Source organism: Nycticebus coucang, chromosome 14 (genome assembly GCF_027406575.1).
Source record: "Nycticebus coucang isolate mNycCou1 chromosome 14, mNycCou1.pri, whole genome shotgun sequence".
In the NCBI taxonomy this organism is placed as follows: domain Eukaryota; kingdom Metazoa; phylum Chordata; class Mammalia; order Primates; family Lorisidae; genus Nycticebus; species Nycticebus coucang.
This window is the reverse complement of record NC_069793.1, coordinates 61,906,067-61,918,535: the sequence shown is the minus strand read 5'-3', so window position 1 is coordinate 61,918,535 and position 12,469 is coordinate 61,906,067. Positions and strand designations below refer to the sequence as shown.

Below are 12,469 nucleotides of genomic sequence, written 5' to 3'. Positions count from 1 at the left end.
TTTTAAAAAGAGACATAGAAGAGAATTTCTTTCCCAATGCATGAATTAATTTTACAGTATGTGTAAAATAACTTCTATTTTAACAATTCTTTAATGAAGTATAATGTCTGAATGGACCGCAAGAAGAAATTGGAGTGGACTCTTGGAATGTAGTGGCGTAGTCTAGATCCTATCTAAAATCACATTATGTGGCTCAAATTCTATTTCTATGGAACAGAGTTGGTCTGGAGAGAGTTTTCTTTGTTTCTCCTTAGGTTTCAAACATGTGGCCCATCATCAGCACTGCCCCTTTTCTACTGACTGGATTTCTAGGTCTGGAGATATTTCATCCTTGGATTTCCATCTCCTTCTTTGTTATCTATGTCTCCATACTCCTTGACAATGGCACCCTCCTCTCTCTTATCCGAGAAGTCCACACTCTTCATAAGCCCATGCACTATTTTCTGGCAATACTGGCAGCCACAGACCTTGGAGTGACATTGACAACAATGCCCACCGTGCTTGGTGTTCTGTGGCTGGATCACAGGGAGATAAGCCATGGAACTTGCTTCTTCCAGGCTTATATAACCCACTCACTCTCTATTGTGGAGTCTGGAGTCTTGCTTGTCCTGGCCTATGATCGCTTTGTTGCCATCCGTAATCCCCTGAGATACACCTCTATTCTCACCAATGCTAAGGTGGTGAAGATAGGTGTGGGGGTTCTAATGAGGGGACTTATGTTAATCGTGCCCATAATCACCACCCTCTCTAGATTCCCCTACTGCGGATCTCATGTACTTTCCCATGCCTTTTGCCTACACCAGGATGTGATCAAACTGGCCTGTGCTGACATAACCTTCAATAGACTCTATCCTACAGCCCTGGTTCATTAACTGTTTTTTTGGACTCTATACTTATCCTTCTCTCTTACATCCTAATCCTTAAGAGTGTCATGGGAATTGCCTCAGGTAAGGAGCAGGCTAAGGCCCTGAATACTTGTGTTTCACATGTTAGTTAGTTGTGTTCTGGTTTTTTACATCACTGTGGCTGGGCTAACCCTCTTTCATTGATTTGGGAAACATGTGCCACACGTTGTTCATATCACCATGAGCTATATCTACTTCCTCTTCCCCCCATTTATGAATCCAATAATTTACAGCATTAAGACCAAGCAGATACAGAATGGAATCAACCGCCTTCTTCCTTTTCACAGAATTTGAGCCTAATCAACGTCTTTGGAGGGGGAAAATCTCCCCATTACAGAATGGATTTCTTAGGAGAATTAACTATATGATGCTAATGTGGCTCAAAATCAAAAGAATTGGCCTTCCTATCATTTAAAAGACACAGAGTCATTCCTCTGATTTTCAGTGTCCTCATCCCAGTCCCAAGGACACTGACTTTAGTTCTATTGCTCTGTTCAGTATATTGGTTTGATTTTATGTTGTCATTTTTCACTCTGTGAGAGTTACTTGTTTTCATGGCTACCTGAGGCCAATGATACTTGAAATGACTGAAGACTATACAAACATAGGAGAATGAGATGGCTTGATGGAATTCCTCAGAACTATGTGGAAATTATTAAATAATTTCTGTATGTTTTGTGGTATATCAGAGCTAATGTCTTGCTTGGCACAGACTGAATCATAAATAAATCAAAGTAAGTTATTCAGACCACCAGAGGTCTTGTCGGCAATACAGGCAATGGCCAAACAGCTTAGATTCTAGCAGATACTAGTATGGATAGATGCCCACCAAGGATTAATGAGAAGTCTCTGAGTTCATGAAATCTGGTGACTGCAACCTAATGTGATCAGGACTCCAAACACTCTACAATAAAATAAATTTTCATTTCTTGCACATTTGAGTTTTTTGTTCTTTGTATGCAATCTGTTCTGTGTTCTGTAGAGCCTCTACACATCCTTAAAGAAAAACTAATTCAGTCACTAAGGTTTTTTCAAGCATTTATGCAGAGGCAACATTTTTCCTTTTGATTTCCTGTAATTAAGAGATTCCCTTGTAGGCATTCTTTTGTCATTATTGCTCTTAAACACAATAACTTTAAAAATAGCCTTTGAAAATCATTGACTTACATGTTCCATCAATGTTTGCTCTCTTTATTAATTCACTCAATTTTTTTTTTTTAAACAGAGTTTCACTATGTCACCCTCGGTAGAGTGCTGTGGTGTCACAGCTCACAGAAACCTCAAACTCTTGGGCTCAAGTGATTCTCTTGCCTCAACCTCCCAAGTAGGTGGGACTACAGATGCCAGCCACAATGCCTACCTATTCTTTGGCTGTAGTTGTCACTGTTGTTTGACAGGGCCAGGTAGGGTTTGAACCCCCCAGCTCCAGTGTAAGTGGTTGGCAACTTAGCTGCTAAGCTACAAGCTCTGAGCCTGTTTTTATTGTTTAATTGAGTCTGTTACCTTGGTTTTATAAGAGACAAAAGAATGAGTAGATTCATTGACGTGTGTAATCCACTCAGTGTAGAAAAAAAAAAAAAACAGAATGTATAACAAGATCTTAAAACTAAGGCAATTCAGGGCAGGGCAGCACCTGTGGCTCAAGGATTAGGGAACGAGGGAACCGGCTCCATATACTGGGGGTGACAGTTACAAACCCAGCCCTGGCCAAAATTGCACACAAAAAAAGTCAATACATACATAAAAATATCATAAAGCAACCTGACATAAGTAAATATAGTATAGTAAGTCTCTCTAATAAAGTGATACATTTCTCCCTCAATTACTCCTAATACAGCTTTATCTCATGCCAATAGCACTTCCAGCCTATTGATACTTTTATTTCTGATTCTTTTGTCTTTATTTACCTTTATATCCTAGATAAATGCTATTGTTCAATCTTCATAATATCTGTTTTCAATATCATGTGTTTGTTTGCTTATTTTGTTTTATTTTTTTTTTTTGAGACAGAGTTATTTTTTTGAGGCGGTCTCACTATGTCACCCTCAGTAGAGTGCTGTGCCATCATGCTCATAGCAATCTCCAACGCCTGGGCTTACGCAATTCTCTTGCCTCAGCCTCCCAAGTAGCTGGGACTACAGGCACCAGCCACAACACCTGGTTATTTTTTTGTTGCAATTGTCATGGTTGTTTAGCAGACCTAGGCTAGGTTTGAATCCTCCAGCTAGCCTGGGTGTATGTGGCCAGTGCCATAACCATGGTGCTATGGGCGCCGAGCCTGTTTGCTTATTTTAAATACATACTAGACAGTTACTTTTCTGTACTCTTCCTAGAAAACATAAAAGTAAAGCATTATGAGAAAGAAATAAAAGGTATTCAAGTCAGTAGTTATTCAAGTTGTAGTATACTTTGAAGTCTGGTAGAGTGTTGCCTCAAGATATGTTTTTTTATTTTGTTTAAGATTGCTTTAACTATTCGGGCTGGGTTTGAGCCCGTCAGCCCTGGTGTATGTGACTGGCACCCTACCCAGAGCTACAGGCCCTGAGCCAACAGATTTTTTTTTCCAAATCTTTGAAATATGATGTTAGTGTTTTGGCTGAGATTGCATTGAATCTATAATCACTTTGGGTAGTATGGACATTTTAATAATGTTGATTCTACTGATACGTAATCAAGATATGTTTCTCCATTTGTGTGTGTTATCTGTGATTGTGATTTCTTTCCTTAGTGTTTCATAGGTCTCTGTAGAGATCTTTTACCTTGGATAAGTATATTTGTAAGTATTTTATTTTCTTTGTAGCTATTATTAACTTTATTGAGTCTATGATTTGACTCGTAGTTTGAACTCTATTGGTGTATAGGAATGCTACTGATATTTACATTGTTTTGTAACCTGATACTTCTCTGAATTTATTTATCAACTTTGGGATTGTTCATATTTTCTAGGCACAGGAGGGTTTGAGCCATTATTTTAGAATTTAAGATCTTCGGAGTTTCTGGGTATTTTGTCTAAATGGAAGATATTTTAGCTTTATACCCAATATCTCTTTATCTGTGTTAGACAGACTTTAATTATTACATGAAATTGCAAGCTAAGTTCAACAGAAATGCAATAAATATATCTATCATTTGATTGATAAACAAAAGGTAAGTACAGACCTATTCATACTGAGAGATATAAAGATATATATGGAGAGATAACTACCTAGTTTTCTATTTATCTATCCGTCATTCTCTCTATCAAGAGATATTAGTAAATTAGGATTCAATTGAGTTTGTAGATAAAGGGCATAAAGTCATACACTAAAAAGCAGTAAAAACAAAGGAATTCGAATCCAATGCTCATAAGAAGCAAAAGTACCATTTCAGAAGAGGCAAAGTGAAGTAGGCATCCTAGTTCAACCACAGACTATGTTAGAAAAAATGTGCAATTGCAGATCTATTTTTCAGCCATATTATATAAACACGAATTATAGAATTGGAGTGAGGGCCATGGAATTCTACTATATTTTGAAACAACTCCATTTGAAGGAGCTTTTTAAAAATATTGCCACACAATACTATGGCTTTTATAAAATTTTAAATTAGCCTCCATGAATTCATAAATTTGCCAGTAGTTCGTTTCATGTGTTCCTTTTACCCTGTGTTCTCTTGAAACGTTGAGTAGAAACACTTAGAAATACTTCTTGTATGTCTAGGAGATGAAATTTAATTTTATATTGTAGTTTTTGTATATTTGTTTTTTTATCTTATGAAGTACATTTCAGTTTGTTTACATCTAAATAATTGAAAATTACATGTGTAAATTATTTAATTATTATTTTCTCTTGTGAGATATCAGGGCCACATTGACAATGCCCTCCCTGGTATCAGGTTTATTTGCATATTTTATACTTTTGCATAATTTATTTTGTATATGTTATATTAAAATATGTGTCTGTTTGAAGAAGCATAAGGACTTTAAATCATTCTTTGAGTGTTTATTTTCATAGAACTAGAACCAATATTCAAGTCATTCTTTTGGCTGATTTTTTTTTTTAAGTCATTATCATGGGACAAATATTTTGCCAAGCAAAAATGACATAACAGAAGCAAACACATGAAAGTTTTTCTTCTTGGAGTTTTCAAATAAATGGCAAGTCAAAAAATAAAATAAATTCAACTTAAAATAAATCTTATGATAAATTGTAAAGCATAAAGAAGGAACTGCTTTGAAACCATGGATCTCAAACACGCTTCCTACTGTCCTAATCTGGCTCCCAATGATAAAGGAAATATTCCTTCAAGGTCTTCTCAGCATTTTTTTTCTTGACAGTGACATTTTTGAACACCATAGATTAGTTATTATACAGAATGTCTATCGTTTGTGTATCTTTCCTGTTTCATCATAGTTAGAATTTAGATAATGTATTTTTCTTTTGAATACCACAAAATAATATGATCTTTCTCTGTTCACCATGCAATTAGTTATATGACACTTATTTAGTGTAATATTAATGGTATTAGTTTCAATCCCTTGACTAATGGGATGATACCTAGGGATGTCATCTTTGTGGTACTACTTTTTCCCTTTGTAATTCCTAGAACTCTAAGAAGAGATACATTATATAGGCTAAAAGCCTATATTTTCTGTGCCCAAGCAGCCTAAAAAAAGTAGTTCCGTGATAAAAGGTTTTGTTGTAGGCCTGGCTGCCTCGGTAAACAAAGTTGTTAAGCCTGAGGCCTAGAGGTAAAAGTCCAACCTCAGTTACACAACTATGGGGTCGTTAAGCCTGGGGGCTTTGGAACAAAGAATTCCACTCCCAAAGACATGGCTCAGAGGCTGATGCATGCAAGTCATGTAATCAATAAGTTGAATGGCCTCCAGACCATGGTTAAGTGAGAGAATAAGTTTCTGCCTCCCAGGTTGTTATGGGTTTCCAGAGATCTAAAGGAACAATCTACTCTTTCTTTATTGTGGTCTTGTAATTTATCGGCTCATGAGCAAAGCAGCTGACGTAGGTCTCATGTGATAGTTATTTTAGGATTAGAAAAATGTATATCAGTTAATTAGTAGATTAGCAGGCACTAAGAAAAAGTTAATCAAGTTTTACAATATGTTTTGTAAAGTTATTGTGTGATTACAGATTAATAGTGTATATGTGACTGTCTATATAAGGTGGTCAGAAATAAAGAACATTGCTACTTGCCACAATGAACTTGTATTCGTTTCTTGCTTTCATACTGTTTCAGTAGCATGCTTACACCTGTGACTATAGCCATTCCACAGTTCCTCATGCAACACATTGAGACTAAAATGGTCAGCTCCTAAATAAAATTTCACACATTAGTTTTATCATGCTTTTGATAAATTTCTAAATCTGTCACATCTTTTGTATTTATTTATGGACATTGTAGTATAAGGAAGAGCTTTTCTTTCAAACATTTATGCAATGCTTTACTCATGCCTGAACGGATTCAGAGAACCTGATTTTATTCAATAGCCATTATTTATTGCCATTGTTATTTATTTTGAGGCTTAATGTTTTCTAAACTTAGTGAGAAGGAGCTCCACAAATTAGATTTGGGGTCCTTGTGACATGTTCCAGTTATATTTTGAGTATTTCTTTAATTTCTGGCAGTACATTTTGGTCCCAAATCACTCTGTACTTTTTCAGCTCAAGACAAAGAAGCAGCCTTTTTTTCCAAGGATGCCTGGTCTCTTTAAGTGAACAAATTATTAACAAACCAAGATCTTTAAACAGAAGTTGTTTGCCCCTTGTCACTGTTCGGCTATTATTTTTGATTACTATTAGTGAACAGACATAGGAATTATTAATAGTCACAAACACACACACAATTATATAATTATATTTATATATACATATGTATGTATCTCTATTAAAAACAGTGAATACATGCTTACAATTTCAATGGGAATCCAAACCCTCAAAGTACATACTAGTCTCAACACTTTCCATATAAGTAACTATCTTTTCCAAAGGTATAAAAATTAAATTACTTGCAATATTTTTTTTAATTTTTTCAATCTGAGAATACCCAGTAAGTAATCTCCAGGTTGCTAGCAGGCATTATTATTTTTCTAGTTTTCAGTTAAGTCTTTATGTCAGATATTGTCAGTACTGAAAACTTATTTTTTACTTTGAAAATGCTTTAACTCTAGGTTCTTTGAATTTTCCTGTAAAATGTCGAATTAGCTCCTCAATTCATGCCCCCAAAAGTCTATAAGATTCTATTTGGGACTGCTTGAATTGTCAAATAACAGTAATCAGCATTGATGGATTAACAATAATAAGATGTCCAATCCACGAGTCTGGCAAATTTGTTTAAATTTTGCCTAATTTCTGTGAACAATATTTTGTAATTTTCAGTGTAGAATCTTTGTGTTAGACTTTATTATACACTTAAAATGTCATGGGTATCTTATGTTTTTAATACTTTATGGGCAATTATTATTATTATCCAATTCTTTCTTTCAGAATGTAGATTTACGCACAATTGTTATATGTACCTCATATTTTATAGCCTTGCTGAATTCACTTGTTGATTCATAGTATTAATTGTATTTGTAATCTCCCTAAGATTTTTCATGTTAAAAATTGTGTCCTCTACAAATAAAGTTTGTAGCATCATACATGTTAGCCTAAGACCTTGCAGTAGACAACAGTATGTGCCCTATGTTCTCATCTTCTACTTTTTTGAGAATAATTATTTTAAAGAAATATAACCTAAAATATGAGACAGAAGTATTTGTTAGAACTCTATCATATCTTTCATTCTCAGTTTTGACTTCTGGAATTAAAAGTCTTTTTTTAAAAAAGTATTTTCATTCATCCCAGAAAGTTTTGTTAGCATTCTATTTGGTATTGCTTGGAAATTTTATTTTATTTTTTTTCCAATTTATTATTTATTTATTTTTATTTCAGATTAATATGAGGGTATAAATTTTTAGGTTACATTGTATTCAATGCTAAGGTAAAGTTCAAGTTGTAGTTGAGCCCTTCACCCAGGGCACGAGCTGAACACCCTCACATTGTGCACATCAGGTGAGATCCCACCAATCACCCTCCCTCTTCTGTCCTCCTCGTTCCTCTCTCCCTCCTATCCCCTCCCCCTCTAGACTGTATCTGAGTTTTTTCTTTTTTTATATATATTTTATTTTTTTTATTTATTATTTTTTTAAGGGCAATTGACTTCTTAATAATACTGGCATAAGTACTTCATGATTGAAGGCAAGTGAATTCCAGAGAGTTTTTTTTTTCTTTATTTCTCCCCAATAGTCTTTCTCTAGATTTATAGACCATAATGTTGAGTCTGTGAAACAAGGGGTAGAGAGTTACCTGCTCTCTGCTTTGGGTTTTGTAATGATTGATTTATGCATCAAAATGGCTTGGCCAGGGTGTCCAGATAATTGATAAATTACTACTCTAAATCTTATTTTGTGGGTGTATCTGGATATGATAGGAATTTTCAGTAAAATACATTTCCCTCCATAATGTGCCCTCCAAGCAATTGAAGGCTTGATTAGAATAAAAGCCTAACTTTCTCCAACTGAGAGCAAGAAAGACTGGAAGACTGCTTTGGGAATTAAATTGCAACATTGGCTCTTTTCTAGGTCTCCAGCTTGTTGGCTGATGCTGAAGATTTTGGACTTGCTAGTGTCTCTAACTGCATGAGCCAACTCCTTAAAATTAACTGATCTCAGGTATACACGCATATGTATATAAGGATAAATATGTGTATATGTACCTTATTCATTCTGGAGAAACTGATTAGTACACATTCTGAACAATTTTAGAAATTATAAATAGAAGCATTAGAGCAAACTATCACCTGTATTTTTTTTTTTTTTTTTTTTTTGTAGAGACAGAGTCTCACTTTATGGCCCTTGGTAGAGTGCCGTGGCCTCACATAGCTCACAGCAACCTCCAACTCCTGGGCTTAAGCGATTCTCTTGCCTCAGCCTCCCAAGTAGCTGGGACTACAGGCGCCCGCCACAACGCCCGGCTATTTTTTTTTTTTGGTTGCAGTTTGGCCGGGGCCAGGTTTGAACCCGCCACCCTCGGTATATGGGGCCGGCGCCTTACCGACTGAGCCACAGGTGCCGCCCCTATAACCTGTATTTTTAATACTATTTAAATGTAAGGACACAGTTAAGTTTTAAAGCCAGATGGGCCTGTTAACTAAACCCCAAAAGAGGCTTATTTACCCTTAATTCAGGGTAATAGGGACAACAGGTTCCCACACCAGGTAGATCAGCACAGAGGCATGTTGCCCAAGTATAGTTCTCTACCAAGAAGTGTGCAGATGCCCCAAAGGCTGGAAGTTATTTTTCCCAAATTAAACATTTATATGAAGGTCTGCAAAAAGCCACAGCAGTCAATGCATGATTGTTCTCTTCTGCAAAAGCTAACACCAAGGGTGAGAAGAATGAACTTCTTGCCCTAGTACATCAGAAGTCCTTGATATTCATGGGTCGATGGGCACTTATGCTTCTTCCATGACTTGGCTATTACGAATTGAGGTGCAATGAATAATCTGGTGCAAATATCTTTTTTGCAAAGTAATTTTTGGTCTTTTGGATATACTCCTAGTAGAGGAATTGGCACAATAATCAAGTAAATGAGGTGAAAGCTATGTTGATTGGTTTGATCTAACCATGTCAGATTGTATAAAAAAAATCAGCACATTGTACCCCACATATGCATGAATGTATTCAGGATCTATGTGTATCTGACTTAATAATAAAAAAAAAAGTCCTCAGTATTAAGACCTCTTTGAATGAAATCACTCTATTAGAAAATACTAGTGGCCTATTGAAAAACTACTCATGAGGCCTTAAGGAATTAAACACTTGAAAATAACTAATTTGATGTCTATTCATCAGATTTTAAACTAAAAAGAAAGTAAATGGACACAAAGTAGAAAAATAAGCAAAGGAGACAAAGAAGTCCTTCACATAAAGAGTATGAGTGAGTAAAGAAGACAACAGCACAGACATTTTACTCTGTTCGGTGCTCATTATAAGGAGAATCATATTTTCACCCATCACACTATCGAAGGTTAAAAATATCGATAATATGCAGGGGTATTAAGAATTCAGGCAAGGGCGGCACCTGTGGCTCAGTCGGTAAGGCGCCGGCCCCATATACCGAGGGTGGCAGGTTCAAACCCGGCCCCGGCCAAACTGCAACCAAAAAATAGCCGGGCGTTGTGGCGGGCACCTGTAGTCCCAGCTACTTGGGAGGCTGAGGCAAGAGAATCGCTTAAGCCCAGGAGTTGGAGGTTGCTGTGAGCTGTGTGAGGCCACGGCACTCTACCGAGGGCCATAAAGTGAGACTCTGTCTCTACGAAAAAAAAAAAAAGAATTCAGGCAAATATATGCTGGTGCCTGTGGCTCAAAGGAGTAGGGCGCCAGCCCCATATGCCAGAAGTGGTGGGTTCAAACCCAGCCCTGGCCAAAAACTGAAAAAAAAAAAAAAAAATGCAGGCAAATATGTTATTTTAGTCGTTGGTGAACTTGATGCAATTACTTCAGAAGTTACTTTTGGAGCTTCTCTAAAATAAAAATTAATAAATGCAGAGATAATTACGTACTTCATAAATTCTCCTAGAGAAGGATTGTTAGAGGAAGAAGTCAATTGGATCAAAACGTAAAAGAGAAAATTTAACTTTAAACTCACACACTTATACATACATACTTTTCACTATGTTATTTTTTTTTTTATTTCTCACTTTCAGTACTCAGATAGGATCCATACCCCAATGATTGATACCTTTCATGGGCTGTGGTGATCTGAAACTTTGCATCACATTGGCAACCAACTAAATTGAAAAGTCAAGCACTTCAAATAATGTGTATTTTTGTTTTATTTTGAGGGATTGTAAAAGAGAACAGTATAAAGGTGTTTATGAAGGTAGCTTTTTATGAACAGAACATTTTTATCACATGAATACGAATCTGCTTAGTCTTCACACCATAGACAAGTGGATTGAGAAATGGAGGGACCAGTAAGTAAATGCTGGAAAAGAGAATATGGATATATGGGGGGATGTGAGAACCAAACCTGTGTGTAAAGAAGGAGAAGAAGGCCAGGAGGTAAAACTGAAGGAAGACGCAAATGTGTGCAATGCAGGTATTGAATGCCTTAAACCGAGCTTCCTTCTGGGGTAAATGGAAAACTGTGGTAAATATCTGGATATAGGACAATGTGATGAATATGAGGTCAAATCCCCCAATGGTGAAGGCCACAAACAAACCATATATTTTGTTGATTCGAATATTTGCCGCAGCTAGTTTCACAATGGCCATATGCTCACAGTAAGAGTGGGATATAACAGTTGTGTGATAAAATTGAAACCGGCACTTTATTAGTACTAGGCAAGGGGCTACAAGAATGGCAGCTCTGAGTATGACTGTAATACCTATTTGTGAGATAAGCTGGTGGGTGAAGATGGTGGCATGTCTCAGTGGATGACAGATGGCCACAAAACGGTCCAGGGCCATGGCCAGCAGGATGCCTGACTCTATACCCTGAAGTGTGTGGATGAGCCACATTTGAAGCAAGCAGGAATCAAAGTAGATTTCAGGCATATTAAACCAGAAGATTCCAAGCATCTTAGGCACAATGCTGCTAGCGAGTGCAATGTCAGTGGCTGCTAGCATGCCTAAGAAAATGTACATGGGCTCATGGAGACCACGCTCTGATCTGATAACGATCAGAAGGGTGGCGTTTCCAATCACAGCAATGAGAAACATGGCACAAAATGGAATCCCAATCCAGCCTTGCACAGATTCTAGGCCTGAGATCCCTATTAGCGTCAGCACAGAAGGCATGTAGACTGTTACATTGGAAACAGACATAGCATCCGTGGGCCTCTTGATGCAAACAAAAAGTGTTTCTCAGGCAATGCCATTGTTCCTCTTATTTTCTCATTTTATACAAATTGATCATACTGAGTTTTCTAATTCTGGTAGACTTCCATGATCTCCCTTATATTATGGAAAGAAAAAGACAGCTCCATAGACACACATCACTGTTTTTAAGGAGAGCTTCCACCAGCACTCTTCCGTAATAAGATGTTATGCTCCCGGCAGGCTGATTGTTGCAACCAGCGAAATCATCTGGGCAAGGGAGTAAACTAATTAAATGTCTGATATTTTCTTCCTAGACCTGTGGACAAAAAAAGTTTATTTTGCTTAGAAATTCCATTGTAATCAGTGTTTGGTGAATCTCTTTTTATCCCACATCAGCTACTCTCCTAGTACTCAATTATTCCCACTTTTCTTTATGACAGCAACAGTTGGACCCAGCAAATTCTCAGTCTGCTCAGTATATTAGTGTAAAAGAGTTCCTCTAAAAGAGAATAGTCATGAAACTAGTTAACACCAAAGAAAATATTTATATTCATAGTCAGAAGAGTATGAAGGAAGTACTTTAAAAAGTATAATTCCGGGTGGTGCCTGTGGCTCAGTGGGTAGGGTGCCAGTCCCATATACCCAGGGTGGTGGTTTCAAACCCAGCTCTGGCCAAATTGCAAGAAAAAATAGCCAGGCATTGTGG

General features: G+C 36.8%; 1 protein-coding gene and 1 pseudogene across 1 annotated transcript; one reads left to right on the top strand and one right to left on the bottom strand.

The window, feature by feature from the left end:
• The first annotated feature begins 263 nt into the window (after positions 1 to 263).
• On the top strand, positions 264 to 1,199 carry LOC128564456 (olfactory receptor 51B2-like; annotated as a pseudogene).
• Positions 1,200 to 10,830: 9,631 nt separating this feature from the next.
• LOC128565618 (olfactory receptor 52A1-like) lies at positions 10,831 to 11,769 on the bottom strand. Its single transcript, XM_053562210.1, has one exon. The coding sequence runs from the start codon at positions 11,767 to 11,769 to the stop codon at positions 10,831 to 10,833; it is 939 nt and encodes a 312-aa protein (XP_053418185.1).
• Positions 11,770 to 12,469: the final 700 nt, after the last annotated feature.

Excerpts from the sequence above, each read along its gene's own strand:
- LOC128565618 (XM_053562210.1), bottom strand. The coding sequence starts at position 11,769 with ATGTCTGTTTCCAATGTAACAGTCTACATGCCTTCTGTGCTGACGCTA.